Source organism: Hippopotamus amphibius, chromosome 7 (genome assembly GCF_030028045.1).
Source record: "Hippopotamus amphibius kiboko isolate mHipAmp2 chromosome 7, mHipAmp2.hap2, whole genome shotgun sequence".
NCBI lineage: Eukaryota > Metazoa > Chordata > Mammalia > Artiodactyla > Hippopotamidae > Hippopotamus > Hippopotamus amphibius.
Window position 1 is genome coordinate 21,371,215 of NC_080192.1, and position 21,958 is coordinate 21,393,172.

The 21,958-nt window shown below is 37.2% G+C and overlaps 1 protein-coding gene across 3 annotated transcripts; it reads left to right on the top strand.

The window, feature by feature from the left end:
- Window positions 1–29: 29 nt before the first annotated feature.
- DEPDC4 (DEP domain containing 4) lies at window positions 30–21,202 on the top strand. 3 transcript variants are annotated; one of them, XM_057742023.1, is made up of 8 exons: window positions 30–161; window positions 2,684–3,089; window positions 3,657–3,802; window positions 9,416–9,602; window positions 12,006–12,232; window positions 12,854–12,996; window positions 15,994–16,072; window positions 20,179–21,200. In XM_057742023.1, the coding sequence occupies exons 1-8, from the start codon at window positions 38–40 to the stop codon at window positions 20,352–20,354; spliced, it is 1,488 nt and encodes a 495-aa protein (XP_057598006.1). In that variant the 5' UTR covers window positions 30–37; the 3' UTR covers window positions 20,355–21,200. The 3 variants fall into 3 exon arrangements, with proteins under 3 accessions (XP_057598006.1, XP_057598007.1, XP_057598008.1); XM_057742025.1 differs by lacking the exon at window positions 2,684–3,089 and adding an exon at window positions 13,097–13,222 and having other exon boundaries at window positions 33–161; window positions 20,179–21,202; XM_057742024.1 differs by lacking the exons at window positions 15,994–16,072; window positions 20,179–21,200 and adding an exon at window positions 13,097–13,306.
- Window positions 21,203–21,958: the final 756 nt, after the last annotated feature.

Consider the following 21,958-nt stretch of genomic DNA (forward strand, 5'->3'; position numbering starts at 1 on the left):
GGTTAGGGGCCGAGGGAGGAGCCCGGAGGGAGAGCTGATGGCGGTACTTTTGACTCCGCGGTTCCGTAGCCTTGGCAGCCAGAGCCAGCTTCCAGGCCCAGGGCGGAGGGGGTCGGGTGTCGTGAGCCCTAGAGGTGTCTTCTGCCGGAAAAGGAGGACAGGTAGCCCTTTGGATCCTAACTAAATGTGCACTGAAGAGGGGCACCGCTGACGGAAGCGGGCGGTTCGGACTTTGCGCTTCAGGCCTCTGGGACCCGGCCCTTTCCTGTATCGGCCCCTTTCCGTGGCCGCCTGCGCTCTCAGTCCTGCTGAGGACCGCCGCTTGCCCTCCTTGGGGAGTCCTGACAAGCATTGCTTCTCAAACTTTAATATGCACACAGATCATTTGGGGGCTTTGTTAAAATGCAATTTGGATGCAAGAGTAGAGTCTGATATTCTGCGTTTCTCGTAAGTTCCCAGATGCTGCCAACGCTGCTGGTCAGCGGGCTACACTTAGAACAAGGGGTTAAAAGCACTACATGGCAAGTCTTTGAGGAAGAGGACTATTTCTTTAACCTAGCCTACTGATTTAATGACGCTTAGAGAGGCAGATGGTCCATGGAAAATACCCGTCTCCTCTGCTCGCAGACTCCTAGTCCTACCCGCCCCACCCTACGCTAACCCCATTCCTACTCGCCCGGCGCTGTCCTCCTCCTCAACCCCTCCCCTCTTCCACTCCACACCCTCCACCCCACACCCCCGCCTTTGCACTGTCCACGGTATCTCGGGCTAATAGTTCCAGGATAGACAGACAGACAGCTGCTGTTACAGAAGGCATTTGAAGGTAATAGGCTTTTATTTTTGTCCTAAACATCAGACCATTACGTAAAATTGGTCATCCTGTTTCCAGTTATTCATAGTCAAAGGAAGAAAGAGCTTAAATTCTCGGGTCCAAACAACAGCTTTTTAAAAATCTAGCAGCAACATACTAGATGTTTAAACGTATTCGCATCTTAATAAATTTTTTTTAATAAAAATTTACTGAGGTAGAGGGGAATAAGGAGTGACTGATAACTGTATGGTTTTCTCTTTTTAAATTAATTTTTATTGGAGTATGGTTGCTTTACAATGTTCTGTTAGTTTTTACCGTACAGCAAAATGAATCAACTATGCATATACATATATCCCCTCTTTTTTGGATTTCCTTCCCCTTTGGGTCACCACAGTGCATTAAGTAGAGTTCCCTGTGCTATACAGTATGTTCTCATTAGTTATCTATTTTATACATAGTATCAATAATGTATGTGTGTGTGTGGGTTTCTTTTTTTTTTTTTTTAATTTATTTATTTGTTTCATTGGCTGTGTTGGGTCTTAGTTGCTGCACATGGGCTTTCTCTAGTTGCCGCGAGGGGGGGTTACTCATTGTGGTGCGCCGGCTTCTCGTTGAGGTTGCCTCTTTTGTCGCAGAGCTCGGGCTCTAGGTGCGTGGGCTTCAGTAGTTGTGGCACATGGGCTCAATAGTTGTGGCTCACGGGCACTAGAGCGCAGACTCAATAGTTGTGGTGCAGGGCTTAGTTGCTCCGTGGCATGTGGGATCTTCCTGGGGCAGGGCTCAAACCTGTGACCCCTGCGTTGACAGGCGGATTCTTACCCACTGCAACACCTAGGAAGTCCGTATGGGTTTCTTTTTGAAGTGATGAAATGGAGTTAGATAATAGAGATAGCTGCACAGCTTTGTGAATGTACCTAAAAACCATTGAATTGTACACTTTAAAAGGGTGAATTTCGTGGAATATGAATTATATCCCAATTTAAAATTTTTACTATCTCCAATTAATTGAAAAATTATATTTGTACATTATAAAAATTGGAAATATGTATACTAAAAAGGGAACATCCTTTCATTATACCTATTTCCTAAAGGTTAGTTAGAGGTTTATCCTTCCAGACTTTTCTATTTACTTATATTTGTATGTAGGTTGGGAATTTATTTTTACGTGACTAGGATGGTAGTATGCCCAACCTCATTGATTTTTTGGTTTTACTACTTAATGAAATCTTTCCATGCTATAAATGCCATTCTTCCTAATAGTTGCTTAAAATTCTATAATGAGGCTGCTCCATAGTTTATTTAACTGTTCCCCAGGCACTTAAGATTTTTATTGTTTTCAGATTTTCATTATTCCTCACAATTTTTTTTTCAACAGGAACAGCTGGCAGATAAATTGATTAGTTTTTTCAGCTCTTTGCCATAGATTTCTCTCATGCAAAGTTTGTCATTGTTCAAAAAGGCAAAAAGAAGAAAGGAAAAGCAGAGGCTGGTGAAGCTACAGCTCTGTAATAATCAAGACTCCAATGTGGGTGTGCATTCCTTTTAAATGTATCCTGAAATAATATTCTTCAGGACTAAGTCTAGCTAGTCATTAAGCATGTAACATTAAGGGTGTATAAATTCACACAGTAGTATATGTCATATCAGTAAAGCAAGTTCCTAGGTTTACTCTGCTTTTATTGGCAGATGAACACGTGCAATCTTAGTAATCATATAGTTTACATAAGATGGGAAGAGAAAAAACTTAAGAAAGGCATTGGCAGCAAATATGCCATAAAAAAGCATGAGGTTGCCAAAACAAACAAAAAAACTTACATATTTTTGTGTAATCTAAATTTGTTAGAAACATATGTTTAATTTTTTTTTTTTCAGGATGCTCTGGTCCTTTTCAAGCTACTCAGCTATGGGATGGTATTATTCATTCTCTTCATACTCAAGTGGAAATTAAAAAAAGGAGGCATCATTTACGAACATATAAAGACTGTTTTACTGGTTCTGATGCTGTTGATGTAGTATTAAGTCATCTTATGCAAAATATGTGCCTGAGTAGTAATGATGTCTCACGTCTTAAAGGAGTTCATCTTTGCCAAGTTCTAATGAACCATAAAGTATTTGAACCAGTAGGAGTGAAGCTATTCAAAAATGAAAAGGAATTGGAATTTGAAGATTCAAGCAATAGTCTCTACAGGTTTCTAGGCAATAAATCGTCTCATGTTTTTTGCAAAAGAAAAAGGGATTCTGTGACTGGGTTAAATGATGAAATAAAAGCATCTTTAAGGTTAGTGTTAACCAACATACTGTAATATTTTGTTTTTAGTTGCTGTCAGAACAGTCTTCATTGAGCTAACCTTGAATATTATGCTTTCTGTTTTTTTCAGAAGTTAATAAAAGAGATAGCCATGTAAAAATTAATCTGTTTCTGCATTTGCTCTAAAACTGTTATGGAGGACATGATCACATAAATATTTCAAAATTTGTACCAGGAAAAACTTTATCTCCTCTGATGAATTGTATGCGTCCTAATTTTTGAAAAATGACTTAGCCAAAGTAAATAAAGCTAAAGTTATGGAAACCAGAGCAAAAATTTTCTTCTCTATTACAGCAACCATGATAACCTTAGAATTAACATATTTTTTTTTCTATTTATTTACAATCCTATCATCATCTTTTGGTGATATTCTGTTATTTAATAAGTGTATTACTTGTATCTTTTCCTGTAAGCTGCCTGACATCCTTTTTTGGAAATAGGAAATGTATAAATAAGTTTTAATAAGTAAATTAAAATCCATATTTGAAATTTAGGTCCTGTATATAATGGAAAAATTTGCATATTATTTCTTAACAGACCAGAAGGCAAAATGATTTCAAATCCTATAGCACAAGAGATTGGTGATGAAAGCATTGAGGAACTTATTGGTACAAGGAGTGGGAATCTGTCTTTACCTGGAAACATCACAGTTGACAAACCTGTTCTCCCACTTTCAAAAGAAGGTAATTTCAGTTTTCATTATTTTTTTCAGAACTTTGTAAGGAAGAACTGGCTTTTTTTTTAATAGGTCTTACTTTTTAGAACAGTTTTAGATTCACAGAAAAATTGAACAGAAAGTGCAGAGAGTTCCCATGTACCCCCCTGCCCCTACACACACCCAGCCTCCCCCACTATCAACATGCTGCACGGGAGGGGTTATTTGTAATAATCCATGCACCTATATTGATACATCGTTATCACCCAAAGCCCACAATTTACATTAGCGTTCACTCTTGGTGATGTATATTATGTGAGTTTTGACAAATGTATGATGACTGTATCCACCATTATAGTATCATACAGAGTAGTTTCACTGCCCTGAAAATGCTCTGTACTTCACCTATTCCTCCTTGCCTCCCCGTTATCTCCTGGCAACCACTGATCTTTTTACTGTCTCCAAGAACTGACTTTTCAGATATGATAAAAGTAGTCTATTTGTTGTACTGACTCTCTACTCTTCTCCCCTGCAAGAGTTTCCTTCTACATAGTGATTGCATCAGACAAGACAGGTGAGGCAATGTAGATCCAGTAACATTTAGTTTATTTTTTACAGTGGTCATGATCAGATTAACTGGAAGTGCTACAGTCCTTACTACCAGAAAAAAACATACAAACTCATTACCAGTCTTTATTATTTATAATCCAAAACCATCTTATGACCATATTCTTTGTCCATTGTATAAGCTCCTCCCAAACATCTCCCTTTTCTTCACCTTTCAGAACTACTTGTTGTTCTAATTCTCTTTACTATTTACTTCATCTACTGTGGTTTTGTCCTTATAATGTCACTTAACAGTTGAAAGAAGAGCCCCACACCCAGGGCAGTTAGGAGGGATGCATGCACAATTCATTAATGGTTACACGCTTTACTGCATGTGGTCGAAGCATGACAGAAGTGAGACAGCATGATTTGCATGCTGGAGGAGCAAAGGTTATCAACAATAACTAGGATAAGCGTGATAAGGGAAATGCATGGTGCCCAAAGAAGGGGTAGAGTGAGAAGAGCAGAGGGACTAGAAGAAAACCCTGAGAAAGATTAATATTTAGAGGACAGGCTGAAGAAGAGAAACCAACAAAAGTTCAGTTTTTACCTATTACAGATGAAAAAGAAAAACTTGTCTCATCATTTTCGCATGAGGATATAGGGTACTTCTAGAAATTCCTAACTGAAGATGGATGTAATTTATCAGTAAACATGCTCATAAAAGCAGTTTTCATTTACTGGGCCTTTCTCTTGGCCAGGCAATTTATTATGTATTTTATATTTATTGTCTGTAATTTAACAATCGGCCTGTAAAAGTGAGGGGTAAAACTTCTATTTTGTAGTTGGGGAAACTGAGGCTCAGAAGGAAAAATAAATAAATAAGACATGGTAGGGAAGGAAAGCTGGCACTCTTTACTTTTTTAAACATTTTACTTTTATTTTTGTTATAGATGAACATAATGTAAAACATCCAAATAGTCCTACAGGTTTTGTTACCAAAAAATAACAATTCCCTACCCTTCTCCTCTTACCCATTTCCCCCTCTCCAGTGACAACCATTTACAATTCATGTAAATTGTAATTCATGTATGCTGTAAATGTATCTCACGTCTCTAAATGTCGTGCTTATATTACTACTTCATGCTTTTTCAGTTTTAGGGACATTATTAATTGTCTACAAAGGAAAATAGGGTTTTAGTCCTCTTCCCTTTCTTGCATCTATCTCCCAAACTCTTTAAATGGTACATATACTTACACTCTTATGAGAAACATATTTAACAGAAAGATGTTAGGTGAAAATAGGAATATCTTTAGTTTTGAGGCTACTCTGTTTAACCAGAGATTTTAAACATTAAGTCACAAAACAATAACTACTAAGTTTTGCTTTTTAAAAAAGGAGGTTTTTGTTTGTTTGTTTTTCTTTTTCTTTTTTTTTTTTTTTTGGCCACAGTATGCCTCTTGAGGGATCTTAGTTCCCCCACCAGGGATTGAACCTGGGCCGAAGCAGTGAAAGCACTGAGTTCTAACCATTGGACCGCCAGCGAATTCCCTAAAAAAGGAGATTTTATGTTAAACAAAAATCAGCCAAGTCTGGGAACCACTGCTTTACTTTAGACTTAATTTCGTTCAGTTTAGGCTGTTTATTTTATAGACAAAAGACTCAGAGAAGTTAGATAATTTGCCACGTTCCCACAATTAATTAATGGCATCAAGATTCAGACCTAGATTTCCATACTTTTACCCAGTGTGTTATCATTATTGTTGCAACAAAGTATTGTAAATTATAAAATGGGTACAATTGAAGTATGTGTGGTTGGTATTTTTGCTCTTTGTTGCAACTGAATGTGTGAGCTTTCAGAATAGAGAAACACAAATAACTATTTTAGTTGTTCTTTCTAATAAAACATAGTTTTGGGAGAAGCAGTCTTTAATAAATTACTAATAACAAATCTCTTTATGTTCAAAAGTCTTAAATCTACTAGGGTAGGTTTTTTGTTTGTTTTTTGTTTTGTAAAAAGGCTTACAAAAGAGAATTAACTTTAAAATTGACTGGTTGTTCTTGTATTTAAGGAGTTTTAAAAAGTTTCACTTTTTTGGAATTTATGTTTTCATACCAAAACTTTTTGGAGAAAGAGCATTTGCAAGTTTTTCTAAACTCTAACAAATCAGGCATGAATGGAGTTTTTGTTGTTATTATCCACTGAAATCTGATTCTTCTGTGATCCTCAAGCACGAAAAGAACCCCCTCTGATATATTCACAAATATAAAACTAACTGGTTTTATAAAATTAAATAATTAGCTGGCCAACAAGAAAATTTAAGCCACTTCTTATTTGGAAAAATATGGCTGGTTAAAGGTATGCAATTGGCAACATACCTATATATATTTCAGCCAAGAAATAAAAGTATGGAGTTTCTCTCTCTCTCTTTTTTTTTTAATTTAATTCCCAAAGAACTGAGAAACCTACTTCACTTGAATTGAGTTGAAAATTCTGCCAGCAGTGGTAAAGTAATGCAATCCCAGGACTGCAGGCTTTTTGCAAATTTGCATTTGTGTGACTAGTATAGTTAAAGGTGAACCACCTTTGCTGAGATTTGTTTATTTTTACAGGTATTTCTTACTGATAATATAATGACTAATATTTTTGAAATATATGTTTGTTGTTTTAGAAATGTTACAGGTTCTAACGGTGTGGAACCTCTCCCTCACCTCTGTGGGGTGGGTCTCAGGGGAATGCCAATATCTACTAGAGCAATTCTACTATTAATCTGTTTTACCTGATTTCCAGAAGAATATGTTTGTACAAAGGTTTCCTCAGCTGAGACAAAGTTTGATTCCTGCTGAACACACTGTACTTCTCCCACCAAAACATTTACACACTTGATGAAATTGCCTGTTTACTTGTCTTTATTTCCCACTGGAGTGTGAGGTACTTAGACAGGGACAGACCTTACCTTGTTCACTGTTGTATCCCTGTTGAATGGCCCAATGCTTAGCTGTTGGTAGGTAACATTTGGTGGATTGAATGGCTCACATACAGCCTCCTCATTTTATAAGTATTTCTATTTATTTATACATCTAGACACATACACTCATATGTACATATATGCACATATGTGCCTCTGTGTGTGTGTATGTGTAGGCTATCCTAAATGCTGGGTGGATTGTATGCTCTTCAAATGCAGAGTCTATCCCTTTGGATTCCCTTCACTCAGCACAGTGATCATTGAGTATGAAGTGCTCCATTAAGATGACGGTGGTGACTGTATGTGTTGCCACAATATCTTTGTTGAGTCTAATTTCCTCACACAGAGCTAGCTATTCTGTTTATCAGATCTGCACTTGGCTAGTGTGTTCTAGACATGCACATTTCTCTGCTCCCTCTTCTTCAGGTCTTTGTTCAAATATCATCTTCCTAATGATAATTCCCACACATCTTATTTAAAATTGCAACACTAACCCCCTAATGTAGTCTAAACTCCTTTTTTGCTTAATTTCTCTCCATAGAACTTAGTATTAACTGACACACTACATATTTCACTTTTTGTTTGTTTGTTTATTGCCTGCCTCCTTCTCCCCACTAGAATATAAGCTCCATTAAGTCAAGGATTTTGCCTGTTTTGGCTACCACTGTATCCTTGGAACCTAGAACAGTGCCTAATACAGAATAGGCCTCAATAAATATTTGTTGAGTAAATGAATGTTCTGCCTTGATGCTATTGCAGTATAGTCTTTTTTCCACTTTTGGATTTATTCATAATATATCTATTCATGCTTCTTGGTGACTTGATAAAATTTGCCTTCATCCATTTCATATGTGGCTATCCTTACCTCCTTATGTAGGGTGTGACTGCTGAAGGGCCAATATTTTTGTATATGTATCTTTTCTAGTACCTGGTTCAGTGTTGTGCCCAAAGATTGGTATTGACAAATGTGGACTGATTGATTAGAGGCTATTTATGATTTCAAGCCTTTACTAAAAGATTGTTTATTTGATTTATTTGGGGCCAATAACTTAGAAGTAGAAAACTCAGATGACTTTAGGAGTCAGACAGATCAGAGAGCATGTGAGTACTTCATTTTCAATCATGTAGGAAAAATGTATACTGTTGTTTCGCTTAAATGTAGGGCCCTCTTGGCTGTTTTTCTTTTCCCACTTAACTATAGGGAAATTAACTTCTACTGCAGCAAAACAGGACAATATCATGAAAATGGTAGCTGACACTCAACTTCACTGTTTGGGATACAGTAGGAAGTGGTGGGTTTGTGGTGAGCTGGAAATGACATGCCAATGCAAATAGGGGAGCCACTAATTCATATTAGCTAACACTGGTCAGACATTAATTCAAGCCTGGTGTCATGAGATCTTAAGATATTTTTAAAGAGAATCTTGAAACCCAGAATTTTATACGAAATCTCCCATTTTTATGCAAATTAATTCTATTCAAAATACTTTATAGCCAAGCAAATCATGGCTATGGTCCAAATTTAATACATAGGCTACTGGCAGTAAAGCTCTACAAGAGATTTACCATAGCTGTTGCTTTTAAAATTTTGTTTCATTTAAAGGAAAAACAAAATATTAATGATGATCTGATGATTAGGATAATGAAAAACTGTATTAACTCTTAACAGTAATGACCAGAAACCCAAGTTAAAATTAACCTAGTACTGTATTTTAATTTAAAAGCAATTTAACTACAATTATCTCTGCTTTGAGTAAAATTATAAATCATTAGTAATCTCATTGTCTCCAATCATCAAAATAATTTGTAAGCAGGACCAGTAGTTTTTTATATCTGTAATTAACCTATTGATCCCCTTAAAAGCTAGATGATATCACTTTATAATTAACGTAACCAGAAAATAAAATCAATATGGCTCATAACCCTGATGTCTATTTAAAGGTCAATCTTGAAAAAAAAATTGTAATTTAGCAAATTTAAATTATCCTAACATTAAATTAATCCATTATATTTTATTATGGTAGCTTTGCTTTTGTATTACTAGAAATGGAAGAATTTTATGATACTGGTTGAATATGTGTATGTTATTTATTAGTGTGATAGTTATATTATCTTTCGTTCTAAGCTGTGGAAGATGTTTGGAAACAAGAAACATTGCTACGTATTCTTCAGCTGATTCACATTCCATTCTTAGAAAATATTTTGGAGCCTCCAGTTAAAACACAAAATCTTCAATTAAGTAAAGAGGAAGATCTTGTCATCTCAAACACTTGCCTCGACAGAGAGGTTATTCCAACCTTATGTCTACCTGAGTAAGTGATGATTTTTATTGTCAATTTATAACTAAAATGTTCTTTCACATATTTTGCCCTTGGTATTTTAAGGTGTGAGAACATATTCATATGTATAAGCAGATACCATCTTTGATTTAAAAATTAATCACCGTGAATTCTCATCTGATCTAAAATAGAAAGTCACTGGTTATAACCTATGAGATCACTGGAAATTTGAGTGGTTTCATTCATATGAGTTCAGCCATGTTTTGTCAATCATTCTTTCCTTACACCAGCCCTGAGTGTTTTTTCAAAGTTCTATTCTTTCCATTTGATAACTGTAAACTAACAACCATCATGGTTTCTACCAGTTTATTTATTCCTGCTTTAAAAGAATCCACAGTCTAGTAGGGGAGACATTCATGAAACAAAACATTACAGTCCAATGAAATAAGCCCTGTCATAAAATCAGCCTCATTTGTGGAGAAGTTCGGGGAACCCTATAACCTGAATGAGGTTCCCTTCTGTTTCAATCCCAAGATATTTGTCACTCCTTATAAATCAACTGCTAGGAACCATAGGCATAAGACCTTGGGTACTGTGGGGATTCCAGCAAAGAGAACTGATATGATGCTTTCTCCCACATGGGACAAACAAGAAAAGACCATCAGACTTCCAAACCTGAGAATCAGAAAGCTTCAAGATTCTTGGAAGAGATTGATGATCAGAGACCTGTGAATCCACTTACATAGTCAACCATGGTCCTGTTTGAACATGACATGTTTGCTTCTAATTCAATAGGCTGAGAAAGATCCAACCAATGGCTGAGTCTTCCCTAGCCCCTGAGCCAGGGAGAGTATAGGGACACCAGCAGAGAAACAGGATTTCTTTAGATGCCTCTGCAGGAAACAGACAGTAGCCAGTCAGCCTTTATGAGCTTCCAGATGGAAAGGATAGGTTATCTGCAAGATAAATGCAATCCAACTATCATCAATCTTTTCATCTGCAACACTGGGAGCTAGAAGATAATAAGGCATACATGTTAGGCAATATATTCCATTCACCAGGGGTTGGTGGGGGTGGGGGGAGAAGAAAGAAAAGCGAAGGGGAAAGAGAAGAGGAGGGAAGAAGGAAAGGTATTTGAGGATCATCAAGAATTCATAGAGGGCTTCCCTAGTGGAAGTGGTTAAGAATCTGCCTGCCAATGCAGGGGACACGGGTTCAATCCCTGGTCCAGGAAGATCCCACATGCCACGGAGCACCTAAGCCCATGTGCCACAACTACTGAGTCTGTGCTCTAAAGCCCACGAGCCACAACTATTGAGCCCATGTGCCACAACTACTGAAGCCTGCGTGCCTAGAGCCCATGCCCCACAATAAGAGAAGCCACCGCAATGAGAAGCCCACGCACCGCAATGAAGAGTAGCCCCTGCTCTCCACAACTAGAGAAAGCCTGTGCACAGCAACAAAGACCCAAAGCAGCCAATAAATAAATAAATTTATTAAAAAAAACAAAAAAGAATTCATAGACTATATGACTCAGGAACCCCCTCCTAGGAAAATATTTGAGGAAAGATTTTAATCTGACTACAAAGAAATAACCAGAACCCCAAGATGGAGACAGATGAAGAGGAAAGGAAACATTGGTAGGCAATGAATTTTGGTCTGTGTGTGCTCACTATTTTCTCTTCTCCCTAATTTTGTACCCACGTATGTGCGTGCATACAAACACACGTGCACACACACACACAAATTCAAAGGTGATACAGTTAGACTGTGTTGGGATGTACAAGATATGAGTGCTGAATAAGACATCAAAAAAGAGGAGATAGAATATTAAGGGAAATTATAATAAATACTAACCTATTAGCAAAATCTGGGGGTTGGGAATGTGGAGGAGAAGGGGGAATTAAAGACCTTCCAAAGTCATCACTGAAGAGAGGAAGGAGTGAAAGAATCCTAAATTGCTTATCTTATTGGGGTCGGGAGAAGAAAAGGGGAAAACTGTGTGTTGGGGTACACAGTGCATCTTAATGGGGGAAATATTTGGTATCTTATTTTCAAATAATAATAGAACCATATGCACCTAATGATCAGAGTGGGAAAGGGGAGAGGCACCACCAGTAGAATGGAATGGTTCCTCTGAACAAAATTTAACAAAGTTAGAAACAAATAATGAAAAAGTGGCCCACAAATATTTTAATTCCTTGAAAGTAAATGTACAGAAAGATGTGGTAATATTCAGTGAGGAAAAAGCTATTCCCTCTCATTTACTCCCTGAGTCATCCAGCAAAAATTATTGAAAATATTCTCAAAACTAGTTTCTTCTTTAGATTTGGTTAATTTTAAGCTAGATTTTATTATGTTTTATCAAACAATGTTTTAGGCAGTTGAATGGAAATGTTAACCATTGATTTATTTTACTTTGTTTTCTACCTACAGGATTGATAACTGGCTTAATGCAGCAATTGAATGCTTGGAATATTTCCCTGACCAGTTAATAGTTACTGTTAGCCAGCAGTTAGTACAAAACAGAAATGAAGAGATAAGATTGAATACACAGAAGAAGTTACTCTTTGATGTCATAGTAAAATATTATAATCAAGAGAGAGATTGCTTATTAACTGATGAGTATTTTGATATTCATTCAGGAATTATTGATCTTTTAGGTAAGAGATGTTTAAACTTCAGGGTTTTGCATAATACAGTTTTTTAAAAATAAAAGTTGCAGAAAATTTTATGTATTATATAAGTATTGCATTTTAATACTTTTCTTCTATGATGTCAAAGCACTTCATGGAGTCTTTTTTCACTTCACTTTGCCTGCCATGTAAATTGTACTATCAAATGTAATAATGTAGTATAAGAATTAGATCTAAGGTAATTCTATCACAGGGACATTCTAAGAAACACTCTGATATAGCACTAGAGGATTAGAGGACTAAGGTATCTGCAAATATTAATTACTGATGTATTAATTTCGTGACCTTTTAGCAAAATAAAAATTGAGTGACATATCATGTCTCTTTTTTAGCTATGTAGGTGGCCATATAATTTCATGTTAAAAGCAAATTACTGTTTGACAATGCTAGATATAATTATGCAGGTGTTTGGCATATTATATAGATAATTTCCTGCGTGTTTGAAATATTTCCTAATAAAAACTTTCAAGTGTAAAGAAGAATCTGCAAATCAAATACGGTATCATAGCATTTTAACTGACTGCTATGTACTATAATCTCCATTTATTTTTGTCCCTTGCTTTGTCTTCTTTGTAACCCATGTAACAGAAAATGAGAAAAGAACAGAAGCACTTGAAGCAATACAGCTATACCTAAGGTTGTTGTTGCCCAACATTAGAGAAGAATTACGACGGCTACTCACTTTTATGGCGATTGCATCGGAACCTAATGCCTACAAGTTACAAAAACAGGTGAAAAAAATTGCAATGACAGTTTTACAGTCTTCTGCTTTTTTTTTTTTTTTTTTTGCTTAAAAATGATTCAAGCCAATGTTACTCTTTCTGTTTACAGTTTGATAACAAAACGGTCGTCCTGAAAACTCTTGCTAAAGCAGTTTTGCAATCCAAATCATTGTTAAAAGTACGGGCAGAACAACTAGTCTTGTTTCTACTGGAGTTCCACTCTGAGCTCTTCAAGGTATCTCTGGCATTTTGCCTGGGCACATTTATTACTAAACTATTTGTGTCAAACAAAAAGGCAAATCATTCACTTAATAAATAATTTACTGAGAACCTATAATGTGCAAAGTTTGAAGGAATGCTCTTTCCCTACATCCATGAAAGAGAAGGAAGCAGAATTAAAACTGTTGATATTTGCAAGTATATTGATTAATTTCTTCAACCTATTTCTGGTACGTTACTCTGTGCCAGACACTGTCTTAGGTGATTAGAATACAGTAGCAGACAAAACACAAAGATGCAGGCCCTTAAGAAGCTTATATCCAACTGAGGGACCACAAACAATTAAAAAAAAAAATACACCCAATAAATCATCATCATATAGTTTGCTAGAAGGCAATAAATGCAATACCAGTTTAAAGAGGATTTTGGGGTGCCAGGGCGGGGGTTAGTAGCGGCTTACAGTATTAAACAGCATGGCCAAGAAAGTGAGATTTGAGCAGAGACGGGAAGAGAGAGAGTCAACCAAATGGCCACGAGGGTGGGGGTAAGTGGTCTGGGGCAGAGAAAGTGGTTCCTGGAGCAGAGACCTTGAAAGTGATGCACGCCTGGGTGCTGAGGAACAGCAAGGAAGTGGTGAGCAGCTGGGAGAGTATTGTGAGATGAGGTGAGAGATATGGGGGCCCTTGTAGGCCATTGGAGAGACTCTGCTTCTCCTTGGAATAAAATGGGGAATCATGAAAGGGTTTGATCTCAACAGTGGCCTCATTTGACTGGCATTTATGAAAATAACTCTGGCTTTTGTGTTGAGAACAGATTATAGAAGGGCAAAGGTAGAAGCAGGAAAATCTTCTAGGAGACTGTTGTAATAATCTAGGCAAGAGATATGGTGACTTGAAACAGAGGAGCAGCAATCGAGTTACTGAGGCATTGTCAGATTCTTGATATATTTTGAAATGTCTTAGAAAATGATTATTTTTTAGCCTCACTACTATATTTTAGTACCAGACAGTGTTACTTTTAGTGGCATTAGTTCTCTAAAGCCTTTAATAAAGAATTGTTCCTGTCTCCTTTTTGTGTGTGTGAAAAATTTATCTCATGTCATTAGAAACATACTGGTTTGAATTTTGTAGCAGTTCTGTCAACCTTAACTGAAGTTTCTTTTCCATTATTTCAGAGAAAACATTGGTACTAAGTGTGTACAATAGAAGCAGTCCTCCATTTAAGAATTTTGAATGAAATGTATTCTAAAAGCTCATTTAAAAGTCAGTTATTAGTTATTCTGCACCTACTTTTTCATCAAAAAATGTAATAGAGATTAGGGTCCAGGTTACATAAATGTATAATTTTACAATCACTAAACCAAAATTCATGTTTATAGCTTACTTGTGAAATGGGTCCCAGATTCCAACTAGGAATCTGGAAAGAACATTTTCTCTCCCCTCTTCTCCTTACAATTTAGCCTCTCCACTTACTTCTGAACCATGCTTCCTCTTCTAGGTAAATGAATTCTCCTCTTCCCTACATATGGTTGAGAGGTTGGAAAGAATTTTTTCATTTTTTACCTCCCCCTCATGTCAGAACTAGCAGTGTTTGAAAGAAACATACTGTTTCAAATTTTGTAGCAGGACACAAAGGGAGAAAAGGAACTTGTCTGTGGGCCGGAGGAAGTGGGGATATGGGATTCAGGAAACAGAGAGAAGGGGCTCCAATGACTGGTTTCTGGAGATTAGGAGATGAAGTATTTCAGGGAGATTGAGATGGGGGTTTTTATAATAGGGGATCTCAACCATGCCAAGGTTTTTCCTGTTACAGGGCTTTACCTGTGGTGTCTACTGTATGTCTGGAACGTTTTCTCCCAAGTCTTTTTATGGCTCACTCCTTCACATCGTTTCAGGCCTCAGCTCAAAATGATACCCTTTCAGTAAGACAGAAGCCTTCCCTAACTAAGATAGCTACCCATCTTCTTCACTCTAGCTTCTTATCCTGCTTTATGCTTCCTTAATGGCACTTATCACTACCTGAAATTATATATTTGCTGATTTTTTGAAATTGTCTTTCAAAAATATAAATTCCATTAATTCAGACTTGTTGTGCTTATTCATCACCTAGAACTGTCCTGGAACGTAGAAATCACTCACTAAATTTTTGTTGAATGACAGAATGAATTAATGGAGATGGCTTCATGTTTGTAAATTTTCAGGACAATGGAAGCTAATGGAAAGGTACCCTGTGGCTCAAGAGGAAGGAGCTATGTGGATATGAGGTTCAACAGTGGTAGCTCTAGGGAGTTCCCTCAGTAACAGTATTAGCTGAGGAATTATTTCCCCCAGATACATTTTGTAATCTGGGATTTCCTTTCTGTAACCAAAACTGGAAAAGGAGTATTTATCTATTTTAAGAGAATGATGTTATTACGTATTTTAGAGCTACGGTTTACATATGGATCATGTAATTACAATGTAAGATTATTTAGACCAGTGCTGTTATGGAAGTACAAATAATTTTTATTATTACAGGAGAACATTGCATTAACTATTAGTTAACCTAGTTTCACATGTACTACTTATGTGAAACCAGAAAACAGAATTTTAAGAATTCTAAAGAAATTTCAAGTATTTATACCCTTTATAATTCAGAGGCCTTCTGCTACCCGCCCCCTCTCCCCATCTGCAATCTTCTTCCCCTATGCATTGGTCAAAAATATTGAGATTTTTTTTTTTTCTATATTGGATTACTGGCTAGAAAAAAATTCATGTTAAAAATTTGAAAATATCTGTTTTTATGTAGACACCGGTTACTTTATTGGATCTGGTTAGTAAGAAACTTAAGAAGCTTCTACATGGAGAAGATCCAGATGCCATATCAGGTATTGATTCAGACTTACTCTTTCTTTATCATTGAGTGACTGTTATAGGCACATAAGTTGGAAAGGAACCAAGGGTGGTGAGTATGTAATAAATATATAATGCTATAAAAGGTGGTTCCATTAAGGTTATTTTTTAGTATCTACAGAGCAAGTTCTTCTCTAGTTCTTTCTGGAAGCTCTGTTTGATTCCCTTTCTTCTAAAAAGGTAAACACTGTCTATATCTCATTGCTGCTCCCAGGTCTCACCTCCCCTTCCACTTATTCCTCACCTGCCTGCTTCCTTGTTCCTTTGCATACTGTTTTCTCTTTCTTTCTCCTGTTTTTCATTCTCTCTCTCCTTCCCTCCTCTTTTCTAGGAAATGATGAAGTTTTTATAGAGGAGGAGTGTAAACCCTCCCTTCCACCTAGTTGAAAAGGCTCCATGTTTCTTTTCACTCCGTGTCTTGTGGCAATCGATCAGATCACTTAATTTTGAATTTCTTTAAACCATAAAATATTTAAAATTCAAATTTCCTAAGATTGTCATGTAAGACAAAATAAAGTAATAGGTATAACTTTGGGTGCTAGGGTCAAATTCTATATTTTGTTGTCCTGGGCAAATTATTTAACCTCTTTAAAAGTGACTGGCACATAGTAGTTATAGATATCAATAGATAATTGTTGAATAAAATAATTCAGTGAAAGAATTGATGTATAAGAGAGACAACCATTTATAAATCAATCATAATAAAATATAATAAGGATATGTTTAAGCCAGAGGAAGTTGTAGAAGACTGGAGGAGAAGGATTACTTGACCTAGTTTGAGGGCATCAGGCTAGGCTTGTGGAGGAGATGATGGCCAGTAGGAGTCTTAAAGAATTAGATGCTAGCTACACCAGAGGAGTGGAGAAGGGAGGGATGTTCTAGACAGGAGGATCATTGTGAGGAAGAATAGATATGGGCTAGAAATTACAGCTGAGAGGTGGCAGGAATTGAAACTAGAGAAATAGATGTCAGATCCTGTAGAACCTCATTTAGCAACCAAGGAATTCACTAGGCAGCTGGGGAGGCTTTTTTATTTTTTTTATTTTTTATTTTTGGAGAACTCAGGTTTATTGAGCTGGCGGACCCAGATGAGCTAACGCTCCAAAATTCTGGGCCTGGCATTTTTTATTTTTTAAAAAGTGATATGGCTAGATTTATATTTTAGACAGTGCTTAGCAGCAGTTTGGAGAATGGGTTGGCCAGGGGACTGGCGGCAAGGTTCTTAGTTAGGAGACTACTACAGTGGTCCAAGTGAGTAATCATGTAGGCCTGTACTGTGGCAGAGACAAGAGGGATGGAGAGGAGGGGACAGGTTTGAGAAATATTTAGGAGGTAAAATTGGCAACACTTGATTGCATCTGGGGGTCCGGGAGAAAAGGGACTCAAAGATAATTCTCAAGTTTCCAGGAGAGGTGACTGCCACCAATTCAAATAGAAAAACAGAGGAAGAGGAACATGTGTAGAGAAATTATTGAATCTGTTTTGACCTTTTGATTTAAGATACGTGTGGGACATTCTGGTTGATATTTTCAGCAGAGCAGCTGGATGTGCAATTTTGAAGTTCAGGGGAAAGACAGGAACTAAAACTAAATATCTGAGAGCACATGGAGTATGTTGAGTAATATGAGAGTCCAGGATAAAACACTAAGGGACACTGATAGTCAAGGGGTGAGTAAAGAGGAACCTATAACTGAGACAGAGAAGAAATGTTAGGAGGGGAATGAGGTGGAGTCGTGCTCATGAAGCCAAGGAAATGTCATATTTTAAAGAGGAGGATTGCATGTGGCAGCAGATCGGGACTGCCCCTGACTCCCTGCAGCCAATTAGTGAGCACTGATTGAGTAGCTTGAGAGGCAAAAGCCAGGTTGCAAGCGGGATGAAAAGGAATGAACAGGTAAGAGATTAAGAGTGGATCTATGATAAGAAGGGAAGAGAGAAGCTGGGCAGTAACTGGGGCGATACTAAGTCAAGCCAGAGATTTGAGCATAATGACCAGCTGAGAGGTCAAAAGAGATTACTGATGGAGCCAGGTCCTGGAGGAGGCATGAGGAAACGCACTCAAGGGCATGGGACCAAGGTTTGCCTAGAACAGGGGGAGGGATATTAAAGTTGACAGTGTGTATGGATGTAGATAAATGTGTAGGTCCAAGGTAGAAAGTTGAAGGAGATCATTAAATGATGAATCCATTTTCCTTGACAAAGTAGGAGGAGGAGACCCTATTGTCTGAGGAGTTGTACGGGGACCATTGAGTGGATGACATGAGAAAAAGGGAATAGTTTGAAATAGACAGGGGAATGGGAAAAGCAGTTGAGAAAAGACAAACAAATGAACTGATGAGTAATTCTGAGCATCCAGATGAAGTAGATCATACATTTTAGTGATGCCAATTCGGACAGTGTAATTTTTCTCAGCAGCTCTTATTTACTTGAATGTTCAAGTGTAAAAGTTGGAGTCAAGCATTGATTAAGGGCTGAAACTTTGCTTTGTCAGGTGTTGCAGAAAGATGGGAGTGCAAGAGAACTGAGGACACAAATTAGTGAGAACATGGTTCAGAGGATCACGTATGTGTCTGACTCAGGACAGGAAAAAAGAGATGGTGAACAGAAAAAAACGGCACATCACTGTGAGGTTGATGAGAGTTGTGGCAGAGCTAAAGGCAGTGTGGCATAGCACAGGGACCCGAAACTCTGGGAGTGAGACAATCCCAGGTTCAGATCCTAGCTCAGCCATGTGGTCCAAGCTTGTTTCTTTATCAATAGGGCAGGGCTGATGATAATACTTACACACTTACACCTTAGAACATTGAAGATGTAGTGGGAAAATACAAAAAGTTTGACACATGGTAAGCACTCGTTGTAAGCTATTATTATATTATTATTTGAAGGACAGTAGATTCTGAATAGAGAGTTAGGTATAGGATTTTAAGTTTTCAGAGGCAGTGTAATTCCAGGGTGTTGCCATAGGTGTATTTAAGTGAAGGTGTGTTTATAGTGAAAATAAGCAAACCCCCTAATGTTAATGGGCTTTAGGATTTCAGAGGTTACCCTGATTGAGAATTGCTTTGGTATGTCTAGAGACTAAGGCATCCCCATCTGTAGATTAGCATAGGGAGAGGCTTGGTTGATTGGTTGACTGTACATGCTAAGACAGCTCACAGAGCAGTGAAAAAACACTGCTCATGTTCATGAAATTCTTTGTCCTTGTTTTGTACATGCTTCTGATGAGGTTCAGGACACACTACCCCAAAATATGGCACTTGACATATTGAATATTTTAAGCTGAAAGAGTTTGAGAAAATGGCAGAAGCAAAAGGGTTGCTCTGACCTACTTCCTCCTTGTCCTTCCTCCCTGAAACTGGCCATAAAACCCTCATGTGAGAGATGCCCTCCTTATACCCGGAAGAAAGGCGTAACCTGAGCTCCAAAGACAAAGGGAGGCCAAGAAGAATCTGAACAAACAGGCCTTGCTAAGTTTTCCCCAGTTTATTACGATTACATCATACTCCTCAACCTGTCACATTCCTCCAGGACTGTGCACTCTTCATCAAACCTGGCATAAAAGTACATAGGTCCCTCTTTGAGTCTTAATTTCCTTACAAAGGCTCCTATGTCACATAAAACTTACATTAAATACATTTGTATGCGTTTCTCCTGTTAATCTGTCTTTGTCAGTTTACTTCTCGGACCCAGCCAGGGACCATAAGAAGGTCAAGGAAAACTCTTTTCTCCGCTTCACCTCCAATTTGTTAGCCATTTAATTTAAATTCCTGTGTATTCCACTTAAAACTAGGATAGTAGTTCCTTGGTTCTCCTACTTCATGGACTTATTTTGGAAATCAAATAAAATAATGTATGCAAAATAAGACAGTGTATGTTTTGCTAAAGTGTAGAGCACATGTAGAGAAACAGTATTACTCTGAAGCAAAGAAAATATGAGCATAAGTAATGTTATCTACCATATTTTGGAAAAATAAAAAAGTCCAGGATAAGGCCAGTTTGGATAATTTTGGATAAGTACATTTTCATGGTTTTCTTTTTTTAACTTGCTTTTCCAATTGTACTTTTTTTTTTTTTTTTTTAGGTTTCACATTTTGCCAACGCTTGACGTACAAGGAGTTTGAAAAACAAAAGGAAAGGACTAGCCAATATCTTCACCAGTTGGCTCTTGAGATTAATAGTAACCCCAGCATCTCTTTGAAACGAAAAAAGAAATTAACTAAGGAATTTCAAAAACAACATCCAGAAGTTGTGCAGTAACATTGCAGTAACATTTCTGGGAGAAGAAACTATAATTTGTCAATATAAAGAACTCCTCTGGTGGTTTTCTCAAACTACCATACTTAGGCTTCAGAGATGCGATAGCCTCTAAGCATTGTAAGTGTAATCATGCTTAAAATATGTTAAGGAAGATGGTCAAAAGGTACAAACTACCAGTCATAAAATAAAGAAGTCCTGGGATGTAACGTACAGCATAACAACCATAGTTAATAATACTGTATTTTGTATTTGAAAGTTGCTAAGAGAGCAGTTCTTAAAAAAACGTTAAGGATGTTTTTAACTTTAAAAGGAAATACAAATTAAAATCATGTGTGCTGATTCATTTAATTACTGTGGTGCTAAAATCACTTATGAAATGTGCTCCTATTATTAGGGATCTGGTACAGTTAATTTCCTTAGAATCTTTTTTTCCCAGAGAAAAAGAACATTTCATACATGAGTTTTCTGAAGAAAGCATACATTTTCCTTAGTACATATTGTTTGTAAGCTACTCCTTTAGGCTACTGTAACTTAAATGCTGGGAATCATCTAAGTAGGGGAAGACTTATTAAGTAGAAGACTTTAAAAGCCACAAATTTAAAATGCATAAATATCTAAAACAATGATTTTGCCTTCTCTAATTCTTTTTTAGTCCATGAAGTATTTTATGGTTTTCTGCTTTCCTTCCTCTTTCTTTCTTTCTTTCTTTCTTAATTGATTACTTTATGGCATCATTCTCTCAATTTGATATAGGTTGAGGATTCAATCTCTGTAGAAAATTACCTAGAAATATATTCTCTTTTAGTCTTAATTTATGCCTTATTACAGGGAAGAGAAACATATATCATAAATACTTGAAAACATATATATTGAACTCATATCATCAGTTTTATCTTTTTGTGTAAAAACTGTACCAGTTGGGTTGAATTTGAATGCTTAGAGTCAAAGTTCTCAACTAAGAGTCTGTGAAAAGGTTTCAGGGTGCTGAAGTACAGTGCTTTCCAAAATTGTATGCAATTTTTTTTGTATATGTGCTTATGGCATTTTTCTAGGAAGAGGATCTGTAGCTTTCACCAGATTCTCCAAGGGGACTGTGACCCAAGCACATTAAGAGCCACTGGGTGGGGCTTCCTAGGTGGTGCAGTGGTTGAGAACCCGCCTGCCAATGCAGGGGACACGGGTTCAATCCCTGCTCCAGGAAGATCCTACATTCCGTGGAGCAACAAAGCCCGTGTGCCACAACTACTGAGCCTGCGCTTTAGAGCCCTTGAGCCACAACTATTGAGCCCATGTGCTGCAACTACTGAAGCCCACGCGCCTAGAGCCCGTGCTTCACAACAAGAGAAGCCACGGCAATGAGGAGCCCGTGCACTACAACGAAGAATAGCCCCCACTCACCGCAACTAAAAAGAAAGCCCGCACACAGCAAAAGAGACCCAACACAGCCAATAAAATAAGTAAATAAATAAATAATAAATTAAAAAAAAAAAAGAGCCACTGGGTTAGAGAATCAACATTATTCTCTGTTTTCAGAGAATACACTAAAGGCCCTTATTGACATATATTTATATATTTTCCAAATTTTGCTTTTACTTTATGGATAA

What these genes read in the sequence shown, in the direction of transcription:
- DEPDC4 (XM_057742023.1), top strand. Translation starts at nt 38, where the DNA reads ATGGCGGTACTTTTGACTCCGCGGTTCCGTAGCCTTGGCAGCCAGAGC. An exon ending in CCAACCTTATGTCTACCTGA is followed by an intron (nt 9,603 to 12,005) that starts GTAAGTGATGAT and finishes TTCTACCTACAG; the next exon opens with GATTGATAACTGGCTTAATG. An exon ending in CCTACAAGTTACAAAAACAG is followed by an intron (nt 12,997 to 15,993) that starts GTGAAAAAAATT and finishes GTTTTTATGTAG; the next exon opens with ACACCGGTTACTTTATTGGA.